General features: G+C 42.2%; 2 protein-coding genes across 7 annotated transcripts in view; one reads left to right on the top strand and one right to left on the bottom strand.

Annotated features, from left to right (window-relative positions):
• The first annotated feature begins 1,676 nt into the window (after window positions 1–1,676).
• LOC118302427 (kinesin-like protein KIF2A) lies at window positions 1,677–9,539 on the top strand. 4 transcript variants are annotated; one of them, XM_035628548.2, is made up of 2 exons: window positions 1,677–1,838; window positions 7,510–9,539. In XM_035628548.2, the coding sequence occupies exon 2, from the start codon at window positions 7,539–7,541 to the stop codon at window positions 9,537–9,539; it is 2,001 nt and encodes a 666-aa protein (XP_035484441.1). In that variant the 5' UTR covers window positions 1,677–1,838; window positions 7,510–7,538. The 4 variants fall into 4 exon arrangements, with proteins under 4 accessions (XP_035484441.1, XP_035484439.1, XP_035484438.1 ...); XM_035628546.1 differs by lacking the exon at window positions 1,677–1,838 and adding an exon at window positions 6,451–6,570 and having other exon boundaries at window positions 7,498–9,539; XM_035628545.1 differs by lacking the exon at window positions 1,677–1,838 and adding an exon at window positions 6,455–6,570.
• Window positions 9,540–12,625: 3,086 nt separating this feature from the next.
• Window positions 12,626–25,085, bottom strand: part of sh3gl3a (SH3-domain GRB2-like 3a) — a 45,229-nt gene continuing 32,769 nt past the window's right edge. For 2 of the 3 annotated variants that reach the window (XM_035628549.2, XM_035628551.2), the window contains 4 exons: window positions 21,303–21,427; window positions 21,148–21,180; window positions 18,311–18,376; window positions 12,626–17,104 (listed from right to left, as the gene is read on the bottom strand). In XM_035628549.2, the coding sequence (XP_035484442.1) occupies window positions 16,902–17,104; window positions 18,311–18,376; window positions 21,148–21,180; window positions 21,303–21,427 (427 nt within the window). In that variant the 3' untranslated portion in view covers window positions 12,626–16,901. The remainder of the gene's footprint in view (window positions 17,105–18,310; window positions 18,377–21,147; window positions 21,181–21,302; window positions 21,428–25,085) is intronic. The other variant, XM_035628550.2, reaches the window with a different exon arrangement.

Below are 25,085 nucleotides of genomic sequence, written 5' to 3'. Positions count from 1 at the left end.
ACTTCCAACAACAGTTGGTCAGCTGACCGTAGTGCTCTGGAGGGGATGTGGTGGTGGAGAAGATCAGACAGGTACGTGGGGGCCGGACCATGGAGGGATTTGTAAACAGTCAGTAGAAGTTTAAAATCAATGCGGTAGCGGATGGGGAGCCAGTGGAGTGATGCGAGGACCGGGGTGATATGTTCGCGCTTTTTTGTGCAGGTGAGGAGTCGGGCGGCTGAGTTCTGAATCAACTGCAGGCGGCGGAGCTGTGATTGATCAATGACGGTGTATAGAGCGTTACAGTAGTCCAGTTGAGATGTTATGAAGGCATGGATGACTCTCTCTAGATCACTCTGGGGCAGGTAGGATTTGATCTTAGCTAGGGTTCTCAGGTGGAAAAAGCTTTTCCTAACTACTGCACTGACCTGCTGCTTGAACATGAAGGCACTGTCAAAAATCACGCCAAGATTTCTGACAGAAGGCCTGATGTTAGAGGCGAGAGGGCCCAGGGCATCGGTGGAGAAGCCCGTTGATGATTTGCCAAAAACAATGATCTCTGTCTTACTCTCATTGATGCCGTGATGTCAGCCAGACAGTCAAGCAATGGATGGAGTGCAGCCTGCCCATCAACCCTTAGAGGGAGATACAGCTGGATGTCGTCGGCAAAGCAGTGGAAGGAGATGTTGTGTTTGACCAGGATTTCCCCTAGGGGTAAGATGTACAACAGAAATAGAATGGGGCCTAGTATAGAGCCTTGAGGGACCCCGCAGGTGAGGGGGGCAACAGAAGAGGTGGAATCTCCAAGCTGGACAGAGAAGGTCCTCTCGGCCAGGTAGAGCTGAAAGAACTTCAGGGCTGTGCCTTTGATGCCTACGTGCTGCTCGAGTCGAGACAGCAGGATCCTGTGATCCACAGTGTCAAAGGCTGCTTTAAGATCTAAAAGCACGAGTCGGCAGCTAGGAGCAGGTCATTAAGGACTCTCAGGAGAGCAGTCTCTGTGCTGTGGGCTGTTCTAAAGCCAGACTGGAATTTCTCATAAATGTTGTTGTTAGTTAAAAAGGATTTCAACTGGATGTAAACTTCTCGCTCGAGGACTTTAGACAGGAAGGGTAGTTTGGAGATAGGCCTGAAGTTTGAGAGGATAGAGGGGTTAAGGTTTGGCTTCTTTAGTAGTGGCTGCACCATGGCATTCTTGAAGGCAGCCGGGACGCCAGTCTGGCTTTAGAACAGCCCACAGCACAGAGACTGCTCTCCTGAGAGTCCTTAATGACCTGCTCCTAGCTGCCGACTCAGGCAGCCCTGTGATCCTGGTGCTTTTAGATCTTACAGCAGCCTTTGACACTGTGGATCACAGGATCCTGCTGTCTCGACTCGAGCAGCACGTAGGCATCAAAGGCACAGCCCTGAAGTTCTTTCAGCTCTACCTGGCCGAGAGGACCTTCTCTGTCCAGCTTGGAGATTCCACCTCTTCTGTTGCCCCCCTCACCTGCGGGGTCCCTCAAGGCTCTATACTAGGCCCCATTCTATTTCTGTTGTACATCTTACCCCTTGGGGAAATCCTGGTCAAACACAACATCTCCTTCCACTGCTTTGCCGACGACATCCAGCTGTATCTCCCTCTAAGGGTTGATGGGCAGGGTGCACTCCATCCATTGCTTGACTGTCTGGATGACATCAAGGCTTGGATGGGTGCAAACTTCCTCAACCTCAATGAGAGTAAGACAGAGATCATTGTTTTTGGCAAATCATCAACGGGCTTCTCCACCGATGCCCTGGGCCCTCTCGCCTCTAACATCAGGCCTTCTGTCAGAAATCTTGGCGTGATTTTTGACAGTGCCTTCATGTTCAAGCAGCAGGTCAGTGCAGTAGTTAGAAAAAGCTTTTTCCACCTGAGAACCCTAGCTAAGATCAAATCCTACCTGCCCCAGAGTGATCTAGAGAGAGTCATCCATGCCTTCATAACATCTCAACTGGACTACTGTAACGCTCTATACACCGTCATTGATCAATCACAGCTCCGCCGCCTGCAGTTGGTTCAGAACTCAGCCGCCCGACTCCTCACCTGCACAAAAAAGCGCGAACATATCACCCCGGTCCTCGCATCACTCCACTGGCTCCCCATCCGCTACCGCATTGATTTTAAACTTCTACTGACTGTTTACAAATCCCTCCATGGTCTGGCCCCCACGTACCTGTCTGATCTTCTCCACCACCACATCCCCTCCAGAGCACTACGGTCAGCTGACCAACTGTTGTTGGAAGTGCCCAGGTCCAGGTTAAAAACCAGGGGGGACAGAGCCTTTGCAGTAGCGGCCCCCAGACTCTGGAACTGCCTCCCCCTGCACATCCGTGCAGCCCAGTCTCTGAATATTTTTAAGTCCCATTTAAAGACCCACCTCTTTTCACTAGCCTTCGATTAGTGTCTCCTTTTTAAGTGCCAGTGCATAGTGTTCCCTGGTTACCTTTTAAATTTTCTTTTTGCTTTACTTTACCTATTATATTATTGTATTGTATTATTCTTTGTTTATTGCACTTAAGCACTTTCTTATGAAGCACTTTGGTGCGGCTCAGCCGTCTGTAAATGCGCTATAGAAATAAATTGACTTGACTTGACTTGACGCAACCAGAGGAGAGGATGATGTTGATCAAAAGTAGAAGGAAGGGGGCAACTGTGTCGAAAACTGTAGCATCCTTGAGTAGGCGGGAGGGTAGACAGTCAGAGGGGCAGTTGGAGGGCTGCAGATGTCTGACTGCATCAAAGAGGGAGGATAGGGTAATGGGCTCAAACTGCTCGAGAACAGCTAGCTGGGGAAGGGGGGGAGGGGCGGGGAGTGGGGTGGCAGAGGTATCAGAAGGCCTGAGTGCTGCAATCTTTTCGAAGAAGAATTTTTGAAAGCTTTCACAGAGGGCGGGTGAGGGCACAACAGGGGATTCATTTCTGGGATTTATGAGAGAATTTAGTGTGTTGAAAAGAACCTGGGGTTTGTGACTGTTTCTGGAGACCAGGGAGGAAATGTACTTTGATTTGGCGGTTTTAACGGCTCGGCGGTAATCCGCCAAGCAACTTCGGAGGATTTGGAGGGACACGTGAAGGCGGTCCTTCTGCCACTTGCGCTCAGCCCGCCTACAGGCGCGTCTGAGGTCGCGCGTTGCATCGTTGAGCCGTGGTGTTGACTGTGCTTTAGTGCGTTTGGGCTTGAAAGGGGCAACGGAATCCAGAATGCCAGTGCAAGCTGATGAGAACATAGAAAGAAGCTCATCAGCAGTATACTCAGAGCTAAAGCCCAGTGACGGCCTAGTCAAGGGGGAGTCATTGAAAGCGGCTGAAAATTGCCCAGCAGTCGAGGAGTTAAGCATGTGCGAGACCCGTTTGGAGACACTAGGGGTACTACCTGAGCATGGGACTGACACAGTGAACAGAATTGGGGAGTGATCGGAGAAAGACATGGCACAGATTTCATTTACAGAGACTGAAACACCATAGGATAACACGAGATCTAGAGTGTGACCCTTTCCGTGTGTTGGGCCGGTGACAGCTTGCTTAAGATTGAATGAGTCCAGGAGGTTCAAAAAGTCCTGGGTCAGAGGCTGTGACTCACAACAAACATGGACATTAAAATCACCACTTATTGTTATGTGATCATATTTTACCATAAGCCCAGATAAAAAAAACAGCACAGTCATGGATGAAGCCTTTGTTGAATTTAGGTGGGCGGTACACCACTGCACACAAGACAGGGGAAGACAGAAATATTTCAAACAGTTGCAGTTCAAAGCTAGCAAAACCAGCGTGTGGAATCTGCCGACAGTGAAATAACGACTTGTAAACAGAGGCCACACCTCCACCCCTCCCAGTCGCTCGGGGGGAATTAATTCGTGTTGATCTTTATGAGATTTGTGTGAATTACACCTCTTTTATTTACCTTTGGTTTAGATAGTTGAAGTGGTCGTGAGGCATAAATAGTTTCTATGGGGTTTTGTGGGGGCGACTGCTGTAATAGAAGCGCAGAGAAGCGTGTAAGACAGCAACTCTGCTTCCTGGTCCCAACTCTGAAATGTCACGGGTTTGTCCATCTAGGTAACCAAGTCAGGTTTCTACAAATGAGAGCTGCACTATCCAAAGTTGGAGGAATGCCGTCTCTCCGCATCAGACCAGGAATTCTCCAAAAGGTGCGCCAGTTATCTATGAAGCCCATATTGTTATCTGGACACCACCTCGACAACCAGCGGGTTGATGATACATATCATCACTGTTCAAGTTGGGCAGGGGTCCAGAGAAATCGACAGAGTCCGACATTGCTCTTGCATAACTACACACCGAATCAATATTCATCTTTATGACCTCCGATTGGCGTAATCGTGTGTCGTTACTGCCGACGTGAATAATAATTTTACCATATCTACGTTTATCCTTAGCCAGCAGTTTTAGGTGGGATTCAATGTCGCCTGCTTTGGCCCCTGGGATACAGACTGTGGTCGCTGCTTTCGCTATCTTCACGTTCCTCAAACCAGAATCATCAATGATCAGAGTTGTTTCCTCAGCGGGTGTGTCGAGAGGGGAGAATTTATTAGAAACGTGAAGTGGTTGGTGGTGAACCGTGAGCTTCAGTTTAGGACTATGCCTCTTATTGCGGACAGTCACCCAGCCGCCCTGTCCTCCGGGCTGCTCTGAACCTTGCCTCCATCCTAAGTATCAAGTATCAGTATCACTAAAGGAGGCAGAGGAGTAACTAAACATGGAGCAAACAGAGCAGGAGACAGCAGGAGAGGAAGAAGCCATTGTTAGCTGCTAAAGCTTACTAGCTGAGCTACGGTGCGGAGCGCAGATAAGAGCGTGTCAACCGCTGTGAGTTAGCGAGTGAGTCGCTAAAAGAGGAAGAGAGCTGTGAGTGTTTAGACTAAACAAGGGAGAGTGGAGCGGATAGTTGTCCCAATAGTTAGAGGAAACCGCAGTGTTAAAGAGAGACAAGGAGGAGCGGTGGAAAAACACAGTTCACAGAAGCAACAACAACCAGACGTGACACAAAACTGAGCAGAACGATCAGACAGGCAAAATCAGCTTCGGGGAAAATCACTGAACAAGATCTAAACAAAGTCATAGAAGGAACCGAGTGTTTAACCCATAGATTTACTAAAAATACCGTTTAACCACAGCAGAAATGAAACAATCTGGTTGGTCCTGCAAACGATGGCGAGTGGCATGCCAAAGAGGTCAGAAGTAACCCTGTAGGAGGTTCCACAGGCGAGCCAATAGACAGTGACGAACACCTCAATCTCATGGCTCCATATATGGGCTTTTTGCTGGGGCAGCATCTGAACCAGCATATTAATGCTGTTCCTCGACAGCCTAAAGGCTGGTTTAGCTTCAGCTCATGAAAAGAACATGGCGAGGATAGGCACAAGTTCTTATATTATGAATTTTTGATCTCTACCAGAATTATATTCCACTCTAACACCTGACCTGTGTGGTCCAGTGTTTACTTGAGATATTTCTATTTCTGTCATTGCTTGATAGGCATTGTAAAAGCTTCCCAGGTTCTGTGTCAAAAAGGACTAGAAATGAAGACCATACACTCCTTAGGAAAATGTATACTAATGTTTTAAATCAAGTGAGATAGAAACTGACTTTTTTCAATCAGTGAGGTGCCCTCTGCTGGTCTTTAGTGAGAATACAGGTTTTAGACACTTTCGCATTGGGTTCACTCTGTTGACCTGGTGACTATGTCTACATCTATGACTAAAACATGCGAAACAATTAAATCAAAGACTTGACAGGATTCCTTTCTTCTGATAAAAGGACCTTGAGCTGCAGACAAAAGGGGTTGTGAACCATTCACTGTAGGGAAACAAAATGTTCAGAAACAAATTGAACAATTGAATAGATGTTGAAAATCATGAGAAGTTGTCTAATAAATATCTAATGTACACCAATTTATCAGCAGAATGTGTCAGCAGATGGTGCAATCCTCATACCTTAAGTTTGTGCAGACACTTCCTCTTTCTGCAGAAGGTAAACCTAAAAAGCCCAAGAGCACACCTGTGAACATATTTTTCTCCACCCTTTTTTCTAGTTGCTATGCCCTCGCACATTGTTGTAGTAGTTTTACAACAGACAATTAATAACGAAATTGGACATTTCTAGACATCAGAAATGTCCAGTTTCCATGTATATCTACTTAAAACACCAATGCTATGGATTAGTAAAAAGAAAAACTTCAGTATTTAAAATAATTAAAAGACAAGTGTTGGTTTTCTGTGAATTGCTTTATATTGGGTCTGCTTACTCGTTTAAGTGTGTGTGTGTGTGTGTGTGTGTGTGTGTGTGTGTGCGTGCATGTGTGTAGGGGGGTGTAATAAGAATTTAGTGCAGATGTAAAATAATAACAAAAATCACATCAAAACATTCCATTATGATGCAAATGTGGGGTCATCCCCATTGATACAATGTTCAAAGGATCAGAGGCCCACACACTCCTTTGATCTCATCGATGTAACAGGTAGTATATCCTCTCAGAATACCATTTGAATTATAGCAGACACAGAGGTGGACCAAGACCACCACCCAGAAAGAGAAGCACAACTTCTGAGGTATGTCTGAGGCCGACAACACGGTACTGACAACGTGATAAAAATGAGCTCATTCATTGGTTCACCACTTGTGCATGAGTATTGTCAGGGTCTCCTGGAATTCCAAAGATGGCGGGCAACAACATACATCAGCTCATGTATTTTTATTTGATTTTACACTTTCAAAGCATTTAAATGCTGCGTTTACTTTAAATTGGGTTAGGATTAGGGTTAAGTCAGGGGTGGAATTTAGAATTTTGATATACCCCCTCCATGAATGGACTGTTGTAACAGGTATTTATAGAGCAAAATACAGCAAAAAGTGATGAAATTGATCAATATATTGAATCATACTGTAGTCAAAGTAGTGTAAAATAAAACCACTCTGGAGACGGTACCATACCTTCAGAACTACACCTACACACAGGCAGACAGGCTGCCTGACAGGATTGAAGGCTTATGGAGAGTTATGTAAAATCTGAGGGTGCTTTGAGTCACAGCTTTGAGATTAAGCTCTTCTGCAATTTTCATTATACAGAGTCACTGTAAGGATGTGGTGGCACCATTTAATAACAAACTGGCTGTAATGACTAATCACAGGTAAAACACCTTTGGCAACAGTGACAGAATCTGAGTGATTTATTTTGAATGATACGTATTACCATCACAACTGGGGCAAAAGACAAAAATAAGACCAACGTTTTCTTTCTGTAGTGCATCAATGTCTGTGTAAATCAGAACATAGAGGGGGGGGGGGGGGGGGGGGGGGGCAACAAAAAAGTGAACCAAACTGGTGTTCAATGTTACAATGAGGCAGGCCTAAGACACATTTAGCTGTTCATTCACCTGAACAATTTCACCCATTGAAACAAATCTCAGTACAGATTTGTACCCCCACTCTCCACTATGATGGACATTGCATTTCTATTGTGTTCTATTCTAATATAGAATCTGCTTTAGGGAAGATTGTCATCGGAACGTATGTTGAGATGCAGCGCAGTGATGGACGTATACACCAGGCAATGGTGACCTCGCTGAATGAGGACAACAACAGCATCACTGTGGAGTGGATAGAAAATGAAGACACAAAAGGGAAAGAAATTGACTTGGAGAGTATATTTGCACTTAACCCAGATGTGATAGTCCATTGTCCAGACACTCCAACCTCCACTACACCCACGTGTGTGAAGATCAACAAAACCGCAAAGAACAGACGGACGATAACACCTACTAAGAATGACAGTCCGTCCGGGAATAATAGAGTGATTCTGACCCGGGCCAGACCCCAGCAGCCTGCACAGCCATATCAAGCTCAGACACAACAGCGGCTGCAGAATGCAGGGAGGAAGTCAAACTGTGTGAAGGAGGTGGAGAAACTGCAAGAGAAGAGAGAGAGGCGTCGGCTCCAGCAAAAGGATCTCAGGGAGAGGAGAGCTCAGGAGGGGGACACCACCATTCCTAACTATGAGATGATGTACATGATCCAAGATTTCCGAGCCAATCTAGACAACGGGCCCCTGACCACAGCAGATTTGATTGACAAGCACAGAATATGTGTTTGTGTGAGGAAACGTCCACTCAACAAAAAAGAGTTGGCTATGAAGGATATGGATGTGATCACCATTCCCAGTAAGGATGTGGTGATGGTCCATGAACCTAAACAAAAAGTGGACCTAACCCGCTACCTGGAGAACCAGACCTTCCGCTTCGACTATGCTTTTGATGACAGCACCACCAATGAGATGGTTTACAGGTTCACTGCCAGACCTCTAGTGGAGACCATTTTTGAGAGAGGCATGGCCACCTGCTTTGCCTATGGACAGACGGGCAGTGGAAAAACACATACCATGGGTGGAGATTTCTCTGGGAAGAACCAAGAGTGCTCTAAAGGAATTTATGTATTCGCTGCTCGGGATGTATTTACCATGTTGAAGAAACCCAACTACAAGAAGTTAGATCTTCAAGTGTGTGCAACTTTCTTTGAAATCTACTGTGGAAAGGTGTTTGACATGCTGAATTGTAAAGCTAAGCTGAGGGTTCTGGAGGACGGGAAACAGCAAGTTCAGGTTGTGGGGCTTCAGGAGAAGGTGGTTAAGTGCACAGAGGATGTCCTGAAACTCATAGAAGTTGGCAACAGCTGCAGAACATCAGGGCAGACGTCAGCCAATGCGCACTCCTCTCGTAGCCATGCTGTTTTCCAGATCATTCTTCGGAGGAAGGGGACGGTGCACGGCAAGTTCTCCCTAATCGACCTTGCAGGAAACGAGAGGGGGGCAGATACATTGAGTGCCGAACGCCAAACACGCCAAGAGGGAGCTGACATCAACAAAAGCCTTCTGGCACTGAAGGAGTGTATCAGGGCTCTTGGCCGTAACAAGCCCCACACTCCATTCAGAGGCAGTAAGCTGACCCAGGTCCTGAGAGACTCCTTCATTGGGGAAAATTCACGCACATGTATGATTGCAACTATCTCTCCTGGCATGACATCCTCTGAGAATACACTCAACACACTACACTACGCCTACAGGGTCAAGGAGCTGAGGATGGACCCCAACCAAGAGATGGAGGGGGGTCGACCCAACATCCACGCTGTCAATCAGTTGGATCTTTTGGACGAGGAGTGGCTGAATATCTTGCCGCAGAGAGATGGCCTTAAACTACTCTGTGAGCAGGAGGTGTCTCCCCAGCTATTTACCTTCCATGAGGCAGTGTCTCAGTTAGTGGAGATGGAGGAGCGGGTCCTGGAGGACCACCAAGCTGTTTTCCAAGAATCAATCCGGTGGCTGGAGGATGAAAAGGTGCTGCTGCAGATGACAGAGGAGGTGGATTATGACGTGGAGTCATATGCCAATCAACTGGAGCAGACCCTAGACCAGAAGATAGATATGCTCACCAAGCTCCGAGGTAAAGTTAAGTCATTCCGCTATGCACTTCAAGAGGAGGAGAAAGCAAGTAAGAAGATCAATCCCAAGAGGACACACGCTCTTTAGTGACTGGAGGACTAAAGAGATTTAAGTGGCACATACGGAAACATGACCACTAGATGTTTGGCACAACTCGGGCCGTCGGGATAAGCTGTGAAAAAACAAAGATCTCTTTCCTAACAACTGGCTCTTCACTCACAATGGCCTTGTTAGAAAACTTAGTTTTATATCCTTCTCTTTTAGTTTTTCATGGAGAATGTTGAGTTTCCTCTCCCTGTTATTCTTGAATTATTTTTCTTTTATAGTTGTTTGTACTTTCTTTGAACAGAATATTTTTTTGACCTGGCTTAAGAAAAGATGTCCATTGAACGAGAATTTCCCTTGCCGACATGTCTCCATTTGCACTATAGGTATACCACTGTCCTCATGGTCTTTTAAAGTCATATCTCCTAAACGATCTTTTCTTTCTTTTCCTTCCTTAAGAGGCCTTTCTACCAGTTTTGAAGAAGCCTTTAACCACAGTCGTGCTTATTCCTTTGTTTCTTTCGGTGTTCCTGAGGTTGTTTTTTTACATGTAGTTTGCTTCAGTTTGTGTCATTGCATTTCATGTGAAAACTGATTTAAAATTCTTACTTAATGTAAAACGTTTTCCAGCCTTGTTTAATACTTAGTATAAAAAACAAACTAGAAAAACCTGCTGTTGATAAATGTATAGTGAGGACTCCTGACCTACCATTTCTTATGTTGCTCATTGTTTGCACCGGATGTAATGTTGGATTGAGTCATAAAGATACCTGTCTTTCATTTCGTCACCACCCCAACACCCCATGGAAACTGTGTCTGCCCCCGACCAATTAAACTATTTAAACCAAGAGTAAATAACAGAGCTGTGATTCATATGAACCTCCAAATCACCACGAATCAAATAAATTAACCAAAAATACAGAATGATTTAATGCAGTTTATAAAATATTGGGTCACCTTCATTTAAACATCTGTTAGTGAATGATCTGATAACTGAACATTATATTGATTTATTCTGTATGGCTGAAACCTGGCTACAGCCATAAGAATGTTAGTTTACATAAATCAACCCCCCCAACAGTAATACTCATATTCTTCGAAGCAAAGGCCAAGGATGGGTGATGGGTGATTTCAACATTCATGTAGATGTTGCCAACGACAGTCTTAGTTCTGTTTTTAATTCGATAATAGACTCAGTTGGTTTTATGCAACATGTAAACAAACCCAATCTCTGTTTTAATCACACCCTTGGTCTTGCTCTGACACACGGCACAGCAATTGAACAACTAATAATATTTCCTCACAACCCTCTGTCAGACTATTTATTTAGTCACATTTGAATTCTCAATTATTAACTACGCTGTATTCGGAAAAAAAGTTATATTACAGCAGGTGTCTATCAGAAAACTAAGTAAAAGTAAGACAAAAGATCAATCGTTATTTTCTCCCCTGCCATGTGTCAGTACAGTGCAGGATATAGTTATCAAAACTTGACAAATTGACTATCTTGTTGATAGTACAGCAGCCTCATTGAGTACCACACTCTCCACTGTCGCCCCTCTGAAAAAGAAGATAGTTAAACAGAGGAGGATAGCCCCGTGGTCCAACCCACAAACACGTGCTTTAAAACAGACATCACGTAAATTAGAAAGGAAGTGGCTTTCCACTAATCTAGATTATTTTCCCCGAGCCTGGAAAAATAGTCTAATTACATTGTCACTGCTGGGCTAGGACTCTGGTCGGTTCCAGCACCCCCGCCACTTTTCCTGTGGATGTGTGTTCTGTGTGGATGTGTTTTGTGGATGTGTATGGGTGTGTGCGTTGGTGCTTGTGTGTGTGCGTGTATGTTTGACTAATCAATCAGCAGCTCAACTCCTGCACCTGCGGAGGCAGCCATAGGCTGCACCCAATCCTCGTCAAGTCTGTGGCAGTATAAAGGCGCGCACCTCACAGAGGCACGTTGGCAGATTATTGTACCAGTTTCATGAGACCTGGATTGGATTCAGCCAGAACCTGCACGTCCTCACTCTCCAGACCAGCGCTTGTCAGATGGCTCTCCTGTGCGGCCCCGCTCCGCTCCACACTCACCTTACAACCTAAGCTAGCTGGGTATCTGCGCATCATCTACCTGTCTGCCTCTGCTCGGTGTATTGCACTATTACAATAAACCTGTTCTTCCTTTCATCCCTCAACCTGTCTGCATTGCCTGGTCCAACACTCACCACAAGCCCCAACATACATATAAGAAACCCTTCTGAAATTCCAGAACCACATTATTTTTCACTAATATAAATAATGATTTCATGAGCCTCTTTACTATTAATATTACCTTTAGAGAAAAAAAATTATCAGCTTCTTCCAACACAAAAGCCTCACAACCAGCAGTATCGCCTAATTTATATTTGGACTGCTTTTCCCCTATAGACCTGTCTGATCTGTTTTCACTGGTCACTTCATCCAAGCCATCATCCTGTCTTTTAGATCTTATTCCATCAGGGTTGTTTAATGATGTATTAACTTTCATTAACGGATCCATATTAGATCAGATCATTTTATCTCGATTAACAGGCTACGTACCAAAGGCCTTTAAGTTGGCAGTAGTTAGGCCTCTGCTTAAAAAGCCGATTCTAGACGCAGATAGCTTAGCTAAATATAGACTCATATCAAACCTCCCCTTCATTTCTAAAATCTTCGAAAAATCTGTTGCTAACCAATTTTGTGATTATTTACACAGGAATAATTTGCTTGAAGACAGAAACAGCACTGCTGAAGGTTACCATCGACCTTCTCTTTCCAGCCAGTAACATCTTGATGTCACGGAAACATCAGTCGGACAACTGACTGATTCAGGAGCAGTGCTTTCTGTCGTGAAGAAGAGTTCCCTTTACCGCGGAATTTGGGCTTTGCAGATCTTTTACATACAAAAGAAACCTATCGAACACACCAGAGGAAAGGGAAAACTGAAAAGGCATAATATGTCCCCTTTTATACACACACATGAGAAACCGTTGTACCCCTCCTCACAGGTTCGATCATTTGTGGGCACATTCAGACGTGGAGGGTGCCAAGGTCAGGGCTCTGCGCAGGCCAGTTAACATGCACACAAACAAACGTGAATGTAGGCTGAATATTTGCTTGTCATTTATTTGAGCCATATATTTTTCATTATATTCATTTACAACATATATTAAAACAACTTTGCATAAATTATGCTACTGAAAAAATAAAACAGAGCAGCACAGCCATTTTCCTTCACCTAGAAGTTGGTTGTAATATGAATACTGAGGAGAGACTGTTGTGGACAGAGGTACAGTGTTGAGACATCTTGTTTTAGTGCATCAACCAGTTATTCATACAGAAACTGCAAAACAAATAAGAGTTTAAAACAAATCGAATCTTGCATCCAATGTCAATTCTAAAAAGCAAAGTCAAACCCTTTGAAAATTAAGTTAGTATGGACTCTGACAGAAACCATCAACCCCTATGATATTTTGGAGACTGAATGCAGGATAAAACCATCTGATGGCCTTTCCTTTCCATCATGTATTGTGACTGTTGCAGACAGCACATTGTGCAAAGAGCTCCCCAGTATTCAGAATCCATGATAACCATCTGGAAATTAAAGAACTGATTATCATGCAACATGTTGGAGACCTAAGCAATAGCAAGCTAACAGTATGTATCAAATAAACCCTTTTCTTTCTATTGAATATAAAGTAAAATTGGTCCACAATGAAACAATATCATATAGAGTAAGAATGTAGTCCATCAAATACATTTTGGACTGAACGCCCAAACCTGAGTTTAAAGGTCCGGGGTTATGTCTTTTCATATCATTATTCAATTCAATTCAATTTTATTTGTATAGCGCCAAATCACAACATACATTGTCTCGAGGCACTTTATATGGTGAGGTCAATATTACAGGGAAAACTTAACAAATCCCACAATGAGCAGCACTTGGCGACTGTGGCGGAGAAAAAACTCCCTTTTAACAGGAATAAATGTATAAATAAATGAATACTATGGAATAGCACACAAGTCTGGAAGAGAAAGAAGCCATTTGAATATTTCTGAGTATCATACGTTCTTTATCAAAGCTGGTATTCAAGCAAGGGCAGAATGAATAAAGGATGGTCACTAATAAATGCAGCTTGATGTTGAGATGGGGTGGAAATACCTGAACTATGATATAGCCATAAATCCACTTTTAACTCAACAGAGTGAAGTCATGCTCAAAAACTGCTGAAACTTTTTTTTTTAAAGAAATACTTCATACTTCATTCACAACAGATAAAATGTTTCAAAGTCTACCAAGAACAGCCGGGATTCGACAGTTACAAGGTAACGCAGGACTGTGGTTGCAGTTGTTAACAAAACACAACACTGTGGTTTATTAATTAAAGCTAACTGATTTAAAACTGCAAATTATAAAAGTATGAACAGTGGAACATTATGCTTTTTAAAGCTCTGTGATTGGATTGCAATACAAAACGCACCATGGGAGTTGCAGTCGACCTAACATTTTAATGTACAAAGGCTTCATCCCTCGGTTAAACTATGCCATGGAAGAAAAATAAACTCTGCATAATGTCTGGGAGAAATCCAGTGCAGCATGTGGTGACTATGACATCACTTTATTGTTGTGCTGATGAATTACTGTGGAAAAGTAGTTTATCCTGAATTTTGTTCTACAGAACGTATGCGAAAACAGGGAGGCTTAGTACTAAAATATGGCAAAAAATGAACTTTGTATCTACAGCTTAGTACTATGATAAGACAGCTGGAATGAGTCACACAAGTCAACAGGCTCATCTTCTTCCACAGATTCTGCATACGTCTGATTTAAGAGTTCCTCTAATTGACGTCACAATAATTGAGATAGTAGATTGATTATACAGAACAAACAACATCTGTGATTATATAAGTCTCAATATCTACCATTTGGACTTCACGTATATATCTGATATGAGAGTGATTCTAACCCTGTTGTGAGAAACATGGAATAAGTGAAAAATCAAAATATCGGCAAGAAAAAGGTGCGTGGACAAAAACATGTGGTGAGTAGATTCGAAAGATTCAGTGCAACGCAGATAACGTTTCAAAAAGCACTTTCATATGGTTTCATTGTGACAAGGTATTCATTCCTATCTGACGCAGAGCAGTCCTTACAATGCTTACATTATGTCACAATAAGTAAGTGTGTAAACAGAGAGACATTCAGAGAGGTGGAGTTCACTTCAGTTCCTCATAGCAAAATAAGAGCACAGCAGGAAAACAGACGAAGAAGAAAAGACGAGAACAGTAATATACATCAACATTCAGACACTATTGACATTGACCCTGTGAATAAGATTTGATCATTCACTGTCCCGAGCGGCTGTGGCTTGTAATGTTCATGAGATATGGAAAGTTCATGGAAAGGAAGAGCAAATGTGGGTATTATTTTCATAATTTGTAGTTTGCTGAGATCTGGGAACACAAAAAAACATCAATACCTCAAAGGCCAATGTCAAGAACTATCTGTCAGACGATGAGATAGGCTTTCAACAAGCTGACCGGTTATATCCAGTTTATTTGGAAGTAAAATTGACAGTCCACACCCCTGAAACTGCACAGGAATACTGAGTGCGCTTGGCTATAGCAAGTACGGTAGGTCAAATTTAAACAAGGAAGTCTGTCTGTGAAGAAAATGTTCCAAAAATATGTAGGGTTATCCTGGGAGTTTGTTTAAAGCAGCATTAATCAATTTATATTTGGCTACTTTGGAACAAAAAACTCCACAACAAGCTTAACCTCACACACGTAATATAATAACCCATTGTGTCTTGTTAAGTATGAGCAAGCAGTTATATTTTACATCACACGATTTTCACATCTAGCAAAAACTGTCATGTTTCGAACAACTTATTGTTCTCTCTGTTTAAACTCTACTTTTGGTCTCCACCACCTCCTGAGGGAAATATGTCTCTTTAGCAGTTAAATGTTCCACTGTGTTCACCTGCTGCTCTCTGACTGTCTGTCTGCAGTTTGCTTCTGAGCAGGTAGTGGACAGTGGCTTTACCACTGAAATTGCCATCTGCTGCTGGTGCTGGAAACCAGTTGATTTGAGTTTTGAGACTGAACCCAAATAGTAAAGTTACAGGCTGTAAAATCAAAACAATTAGTTAAAAGATGCTCTAATGCCTAATAGAGCTGAAGAGGAGTAGAGGTGATCCTGATAATTCTCTGCACGTTAATCAGTCCATGCAAGACCTTTCATATAAAGTAGTCACTTGACCAATTGTTGATATTAAAAAATTGATTGGAACTGAAAAAACTGTCAAATTGCCTGTTCTTGTTTTTCTATTTTCTACATCCTATTTTAAGCAGCGTCGCCGTGTTCCTGAGCAGTTAACTTAACAAGTAAGTTTCCCCCATGATGGCAAAACTAAAAAAACAAGAACCAAGTTGTAATAAAGTAGAATTATCCTTCAACTTCCTCAAAGTCCTCACAAGGCATCATAACCACTGAAATGAGGCTTGTGTTTGGACCATAACACAGAACATGAAATGGTTTTACACAGAAACACACATTCAGTGGAATGTGATATTCTGGTGGCCATACCAGGCAGTGGATGAGAAAATGTGTATTTAAAAGAAAAAAAAAATGTTTAATACAGGGTGGCCTTCAACAAGTCCTGTCTTTTTTTAAGGGCCTTGTTCACCCAAATTAAAACAAATCCTATCTTTTTGGTTTATTTTAATTGTCTTTGCTCAATGCTGTGAGCACCACAAATAAAAGTCAATTCTCCTTCATTGTACGTGGAAAAAGCTAGAAACCTACAAGATAAATACCTCAGGAATCTGCATGTCTGGATGAAATCGGGTAACTTTGGTGAATCTGCCCTTTAGACATCAAACTCTAACTGCTTTAAACCATGATTCATCTGACTAAATGTGTACTTGCAGTATGTTAGCTTCTTGGCAATCCATGACAGTTCACACTCTCACTACAAGAGGATTCATTATGCATACCTGGAGATAATCCTCTCTCTCGCATAAACAAAGAGCGGCCTCATGTGACGGACTCATGGGATGCACTGCAGACTCTGACGACAGCTTGACATTTTGACCTCAGCCAGACCGAAAGGACACAAAGCATTCAACCAGGCAGTGTTGCACTAAATGGCTTGGATTTCCCTTGGATTCAGTTTCATAATTGTGAACAAAGAAGAAAATCAGCAACATCTGATCTTAAGTTGGCTTGGAAGAGACGTACTAGCTCACGGGCTCAGATTGAAAATCAGAAGACAGAATTTTGTTTCTGGGTTCTGTATATTTTCAGGCCTTAGTCGAGCTTAGGAGGGAGGTTGAGCGTAATGAAGCAAGTGGAGTCTGTGGAGGACTCAGGGGCGGCGGGGTTCACTGCGGCAGGGGAACCATGACTTCTACATAATTGATGGGGAAGAAGCCGGAGTCGCCACTGATCATGCCCTCGTACCAGTTCTCGTCTATCTGGTTGGTGAGGATGATGATGTCGCCCTCTTTGAAGCCCAGCTCACCTTCATTCTCTGGCTCAAAGTCATAGCGGGCCTGGCAGCATGGCTGGTCCAGCACCTCCAACTCTGCACCCCAAAAAGGGAAGAGATTAGAATATTATCCAATAACCTTTTCACTCCGTCACATTAAGGACAAATAACTTAGTATGTAAGTGTTTATACAGGCAAAAAATAATGAGCAGGGTTCAGAATTAGCACTCGCCAGTCGCCAAATGAGGGTAAATTTTGCCTTTGGTGAGTAAATTATGGAGATCACACGCCACTCTTGATAGAAAAAAAAAAATCCTACGCCCGAGAGAAAGCTGCTGGTTGCTGTCACTCAGACCCTTTAAAAATAGCAGTAACTTCAATCTGCTGGATCCGCTGCACTGCATGTGACGTGCATAGGACGTAATTGCGCCAGTCAATTTGAGATACAGTAGCAACTACAAACAAAGACGGTGGCGTGGGGGTGTGCCGCTGGGCGGCGGTGGGGTTCCCTCGCGGGTATGGTGTCTATTGCTTAAGGCGGGTCTGGCGGATCTCCCAAGCTACGGCGCCTGGCAAGGCACTGTGGCACAGAGACACCATCCACAGCAGGCCAGACTTCATAGCGGGAGACAAGGAGGAAAATTAGTAGTTTTGGCTAATAAAAAATCTGGCTGGCTGGTATATTTTTTCATACCAGCCACCTTGGCTGGTAAGCCAAAAAGTACATTTTTGGACCCTGCTTTTGAAATATCTATAAACCTTTTTTTCAACTGATTAGTACAAATAAAATGCCTGAAAAGAGCCAAATAATATGTCGTTCAATTGCTTTGATGAAAAAAAAGAGAAGCAAACTCAACTAGCTGATCATTGATCAGAACCATTTTCTGGTTCACACTCCAACATGGTAGTATAAGTTATTAGGGTTGAAACTATGAATTATAACTATGTTTCTGTCTCTTTGTATTGTATGTGGGAGGTGAAACTATAGATGAAATATAATTTTAATGGGGAAACGCTACACATTAATGGGAAAATTGGTCCATCGATGACCTCTCTGATCATCAATGGGATCATCATCTATCTGCACAATTTTGGTATTAGTATTTTGTAGTATGATGATTCAGTGAAATAAAACACACAATAAATTGAATAAAGTTAATTTTTTGGGCCATGATAAGTGACAAACCCACAGTTCCTTCAAACCATCTGAGAATAATTGAATATCAAATTGATCTCTATTGATTGGTGTTTTCAGGACCGATACACACACGTGTCAGTGCTGAGTTGGGGTGTGTAACTCACGGTGAAGATTGCTGTTGGTAGTGGGGCTTTCAGGCCATGACAGTGGTACAGTGGTTATATGATCAGCTGGGTGAGATGAAAAGACAGATGGAGATGGAATTGAGTAACAAAACAAAGTAAAGTAAAGTGGAGACATTTCCTCAAGCAAAGGTCTGGAACATCATAATGTCTAACTTGCGATATCAATCAATCAGTCAATCAATTCAACCTTATTTATATAGCGCCTTTCGTGCAAAATTGCAATACAAGGTGCTTAACAGAAAATAATGAAAGTACATATATAAATACATGAAAACAAAATATAAATCAATGCATAACATAAAAACATGTCATATTTAAAATAGAAGTTAGAAAAAATAAGACATGGAATAAGAGAAAGATAACAAAGGACTTATTGCTTAGTGATCGAACATTGAGGAGTGCCATTTCCATTTTTTTCCATCCAGGAAATTAGAACGGAAAGTGGAGCTTTTAATGGGATGTAGATCAGATTACTTTTAGTTATACCACGGTAGTATATTTAAGCTGATGGTTGAAGGATCTAACATGTTGCCTCTTACCAATAGTAACTGGGATGGTCTTAAATTGAAAACAAACTGTCATTTGTCTGGACACTGTGGTTATTGAATTTAAGAAGGTTGGTAGCTGGAGATAACGGTGTAGAGATACTTGTCGGGGGAGGACAGTAGATGACTCTAGTGCCTGAGAGGGTATCCTGAGATTAGAGCAGAAGAAGAGAAGGAGAGGGGAGTTCCGAGGTGGGGATTGTGCTGTGTAAACAGTCATGCATCGGAGGACTGGACCACATACTGGATATTAGCCAAAGGCACTTGGCAACCATGGTTGTTCAGGTGAATCCCATCCCTTCTGAAGAGTGAGGCCCTATTCCAGAACAAGTTAAAATTGTCAATAAAAAAACAAAGTCGTGAGATCTGCGCACTCACCGAAGGCAGGAATTTAGCTGGAGGATTCTGCTAAAAGACTCAGAACCATGGAAAGAAAAAATTGGTCCAGAAATGAAAATAGACTTTCCTTCTTTTAAAACATTAAAAAGGAGATTAAAATCATTTTTGGTGCGCTCAGACTCCTGACATGATGATGATTTAGCGCGCGTGTGCTGGGAAAAATTATGAGCTGGTACTCTTATCGATACCGCTTATCAATATATATAGACAGATTGTTATCTAAAGTCGTTGGACTCCACTGTTTGTAAAGGGTTGTAGGTCTTTCACTGGGGTCACCGGGTCACTTCTCCTCAGTCTCCTCCCAATAGCTGCAGCTGTTGTCTGACTGGGATCAGTAAAAGTAGAGTTTACTAACTAAATGTATCTCAGATTGCTCGTTTTACCGCATTTACTTGGAAACATTTCTTACACTTTTCCCCCGTAATTTTTTAGAATTTCGTTTTAATACCAGTTTTCTGTTTCCACCTCCAGATAATACGGAGCCCAATCTCCCTTCGTTAAGAAAATGTAAAAAATTATAATAATTCAGGAGCGATGATCCCAATCCAATTGCGGCGCACTGCCACTGCTGAATACATGTAGGGGAAACACTGGTATGTGTGGCAGAGCGACAAGGGGAGAAAAGCAGAGTTGGCTACAGAAGTGAATGTGCAGTTCCTGTTACAGTCTTTGTTAATGTAATAAATGCTGCATCGCCTGAAGTTAAAAGAGAAGTGTCAGTGTGTCCTTTGTCACGCTGTTGAGGAAAGTAAGGGGGTTGGTCCCTGGAGAAAGTGAAACTTATCCCCTGCATCCCGACTTGCTGGAAGCTGAGCAGTAAAAGATCGACACCAGTAAAATGGAAAAAAACCCTGTTTGTGGCATTAGACTTTTACCAGTAGAGAGCCCCAAAATATTTCAAATACCGCCATGAGTGCCTCTTAGTCACAAGGGCTTTGAATCAAGAGCAGCTGGACTTGGTTGGAGTTTCTTGAATATTAATTCACCTTAATCCAAGAGACTCCTTCAGTTGTAGCTAAAATATGGTGAATTTCAGTTACTTAAACTCAGTGGAGTGTGTGCAGTGCTGGTTGGAGCTCCAGACTGTGACAATGACAATGGTCTTTAGAGTCATGTGAGTCACCTGTGTCCACACCTTTGTTTTAGGGGGTCACATCAGGGTGAGGGTGGATTCACAGAGACCTTCTTGTTGCCTTTTCCTAACCACTTTAACTTAACCCTTGATGGACAATGTTATGAGGTCAGAAAGATCTCCATTTTTTTGGGGCCAATTCTGGAAAATGGGTAAATGGGGGCAGGAAGTAAAATAACAACTTCATACAAGGTCGAAGTTTATTTGTATCTGGAATTTTAAAAAACAGAACAATCAGCTTATACTAAGTGAATAACTCAGAAATTGTCATAATTTCAGGAGGGGCATTGAGATTTGAGTCTTGAGGACATTTGTGTTTCTTGATGAGGGGGAGCAACAGGGATTATTTTGCTACAGAAAACCCCTCAAACATGTCGAAGCTCAGATCTTTACCTACATTCTGTTATCCATACCTACAGATGAAAGCTTCATTTTGTTTTATGTTCACTAAACTATTCCTGCCATTAAATAGCATCCCAGCAGCTCACATGGAAACACACAACTGTCAACTGTCATTTTCCAAAGATATTCTACTGCAGTGTGTGTTTTGTGGTAATGTAAATTTGGTGAGCGAAGAGAAACACAGTTAATACATGCGATGTTGAGTTGACACTTGATTTAGCCACATTATATCTGGACATCACTGCTAGTTGGAGAAAAGCACATGATGTAGCATTAAAGCCCAGAAGTTAATCCCAGAAAAAGGATAAGAGCCTCAACATTGTATAAGTTTTACCTACTTTTGACATTAACTGTGTGGTTGATCTGGATATCTGTAAGAGACAAAAAGGGGAAAAAAAGTGCACAGTGGAACACAAAGTAATGGTGCGGACAGAATTACAGAAAAGAAAAGAAAAACACAGATAAAACAGAGGCAGATAGGTGGTGACAGTACCGGTGGATTTAAGTGAGGAGCTATAGGACAGGCCGTTGTGCTGACTGTTGTCCAGAGTCTCGATGCTGCTCCTGATCACCTTTGGTCTGAACTCTCTCTTAGGCCGGCTGTTGGCAGTAGATATCCTTGGAGGAGTTGATAGAAGAGTGAAAAAAAGGAGAAGAATTTCCATAAGGCAAAACAAAGAAAAACTAGAATGGCACTCAGAGCAGATACCTCCAACCGAGGCCCAACAGTCCCCTTAAATTCAATCAAGCCTTACAGCTAAGCCAACAACAAAACTGCAGCTGGTATAGCTTAGTGGGTTACCGCGGACTTTGATATAAAAGGTTGGGATTCGATTCCAGGATATTCCAGTGTAGGGCCTTAAATGCAACCTGCCATTGTAAGTGGCTTTGGACAAAAGCGTCAGCAAGATGACTTTAATATAATATTAAAACAATGCAGATCATGGAAGCATAATCTCCACTGTAGGAGAATGATAGGTTGATAAAAAGACAAACCCCAAAAATGCTACAAACACCCTGTCTGGCAGTTCTGGATCTGCACCAAATTCGTCATGCTCGTTTGGGCATACGTAGAAGATACATATTAAAGGCATAGTTCAGTGATTTTGAAGTGGGGTTGTATGAGGTATTTATGCATGGTTAATATGTTACCTTATGGAGATGGTGATCAGCGCTGTCATTTTACGGAGTTTGGAGGAGAAGTGGAGGTAGCGAAAGTCAGAGTCCCACTGTTGCAAAGGGGACCACCATAAAAACATCCTTATCGCCACATTTTTAAATGCTTACCTAAAAAAAAATATCTGTTCAATTGTACACTAAATATTGTATTTTTTCACGGCTTTAGTTTGGCACCAGACAGCCATTTATTTTTGCACTTTTTTTTGCAAAAATAAACTGCTGTCTGGTGGCAACTAAAGCAGAAGGACTCCGACTTTCGCTACTTCCACTTCTCCTCCAAACTCCCACTTGAAATCACTGAACTATCCCTTAAACTGTTGATTCCCATCTGAATCTACACATTGTGCAAGCTAACGGTTTGTAGCCCTAGTTGTGACAGCTGCTGAAAAAACCCTTCCCATCAATGAAAGCACATTTAAATCCACTGGATCCAGATTTTCATTTTGATCGGCACAAAATTGAACAAAAAAGATATCCAAAGATAGGTCTGAACGGGACACACAAAGATGTATCCCTATAACATTATAGTGACACTCTGGCTGGTATAGAAAACCATCATGAACTCACCGTTGAGTCACTAAAACATGACATACTGTATGATACTATATGACAAACGAAACATGATATGAATGTGGATAAAGTCAGGGGTTTTGAATGCAACAATGATGACAGAGAAGTATCATAAAAATCATTTATAGTAAAGTAGATTTTTTGCAAATATACTGTGACATTAGATATTTCCTGATTCTAACTTAGATAGATAGATAGATAGATAGATAGATAGATAGATAGATACTTTATTCATCCCAAGCTGGGGAATTCTGGTGTAGCAGCAGCACGTTTCACACAGCACACATTAAAAATATATTATTTCTTGAAGTGTATGTATGCTTTCTTAGTGTTAGGACAACATTAAAGATTTTTACAACTGGTTCCACACATTTCCCTTCAAGTTCAGGTTTATAAAACTCATTAATTTCTCTTTATCGACACAATAGTTAATGAATTACTATTGATTGATTTATTTATTCCTATTGCATAAACAGTGATTCCACTACAGTAAAAAGGCTGTCCCTCCCTTTGATGCATTACTGGTGCTATCTTAGATAAATAAATGAGAAATGCTACAGTATGCTTAACTAATTACAATAATGCACACTAACACACACACCTAAATACATCCTTATTTCCTCTCTGGCATTCTTTCCTCACCGGACAGTTTTTTGGAGAAGTCACTCAGAACTCAACTCAACCAAACAGGCTGAGAGTGAGGTGGTGGATTGAGTCTGTTGAGTGTTGATTTCACGATACGTTCTTAGCTAGTTGTTGAGATTGTCAAATGAGTTGAGATCTCTCCACAAAACTATCTTACATGTGCATGTGAAAAGGACATTCTCATCGAGTTCAGTTTGGTATCTACTATTTAATTGTAACTGTAATTGCTGCTTTTAATCAAAGTAACTAGAAGAAAATGAGCCATAGGAGCTAGGTTAAAATGTGATGCTCGGTAACAGGAAGTTTGTGCAGTTGTGTAGGAGTCAAGCTGTTCGAGTTGACAGGCAGCACCTGCTACAGCAAAAGAGAATGTTTCTCTGGAAACAAGAATCTGCTGCAAATAAGAACTGTTGCTGTTAAAGAAACGAGAGAACAGGATATGCAACAGAAGGCCTTAACACACCCAGCCACACATACACAATTCATGCAATTTTGTGTATTCGATGATGGGGGGGATTTAAGTAACAGAATAATAAAGATCATTGCTCCCTTTCCTTCCTTGAGTGTTCAACCAACATATACGTGATGGAGTCATGAACTGGATTTTATCACAAATAGCCTTAAAAAAATCTACAGTCGGAATAAGAGGAACGAGACCTATTGAAATATAACTTTCACCAGTAAGACTGGATTAATTATTGGAATATCGGAGTACTATTGTTCAAAAATGGATTATGGATTTTTTGAATGGGGTTGTGAGTTTGTTCAAAGACTTTTTTCCCCAGCAGGAAGGACCCATCCTTCTGCAGAGGACTTGACCCTCTCCCTCGCATTCCAAATTTGATAAAGCCTCAATTTAGCCTCAACTCGTATTGATGGTATTGTTAGAACCATTTTAATGAACTATAACCTTTTAACCATTTCTATAATCTTTGTTTTTTGCCTTTTTGAGCTGTTTGCTTGCCCCTGCTAAAGCTTTTTAATAATTCCTGTACAGGGGAAAACTTGAGGATCTAACATGTGGCTAACCACATCGCTATTAATTTTGTGAGAAACCTTGGAGTTGCCTTTGACCAGGACATGTCCTTTGACTCACACATAAAACAAGTCTCTAGGACAGCCTTCTTTCACCTGCGCAATATCAAGAACATTAGAAACATCCTATCTCAAAAGGATGCTGAAAAACTAGTCCATGCATTTGCTACTTGGACTACTGTAATTCATTACTGCTAGGATGCACCAGTAAGTCTGTGAAAAGCCACCAGTTAATCCAAAATGCCACAGCACGAATTCTGACAGGAACTAAAAAAAGAGATCATATTTCTCCAGTGATAGAATCTCTGGATTGGCTTCCTGTAAAATTCAGAATAGAATTCAAAATACTGCTCCTAACCTACAAAGCCCTTAATAATCAAGCCCCATCATATCTTACAGAGCTCATAGTTTCATATTATCCCAATAGATCACTTCGCTCTGTAAATGCAGGACTACTTGTGGTTCCCAGAGTCTGTAAAAGTAGAATGGGAGGCAGAGCCTTCAGCCACCAGGCTCCTCTCCTCTGGAACCAGCTCCCAGTTTGTGTCAGGTAGGCAGATACCCTCTCTACATTAAAAGTTAAACTTAAAACCTTCCTCTTTGATAAAGCTTATAGTTAGAGCTGCTCAGGTGTTTAATAAACCATTTCTTTATTATGCTGCTATAGGCCTAGACTGCTGGGGGAACTTATATCATGAGCATCTTTCTCCCTCTCCCGTTCTCTCCTTCTCCGTCTCTCTCTCTCTGATGAACGACATACAGGAGGGCACACATCACGCCCCCTCATCCTCAACACTGCTGTCCCCCAAGGCTGTGTGCTGAGTCCTTTGCTGTACTCCCTGTACAC

Source organism: Scophthalmus maximus, chromosome 4, assembly GCF_022379125.1.
Source record: "Scophthalmus maximus strain ysfricsl-2021 chromosome 4, ASM2237912v1, whole genome shotgun sequence".
NCBI classification, from domain to species: domain Eukaryota; kingdom Metazoa; phylum Chordata; class Actinopteri; order Pleuronectiformes; family Scophthalmidae; genus Scophthalmus; species Scophthalmus maximus.
Note: the sequence above shows the minus strand (reverse complement) of the source record. Positions and strands in the feature narration are given on the sequence as shown.

Bases quoted from the DNA above. Each gene is read 5' to 3' on its own strand.
- LOC118302427 (XM_035628548.2), top strand. From the start codon at position 7,539: ATGCAGCGCAGTGATGGACGTATACACCAGGCAATGGTGACCTCGCTG.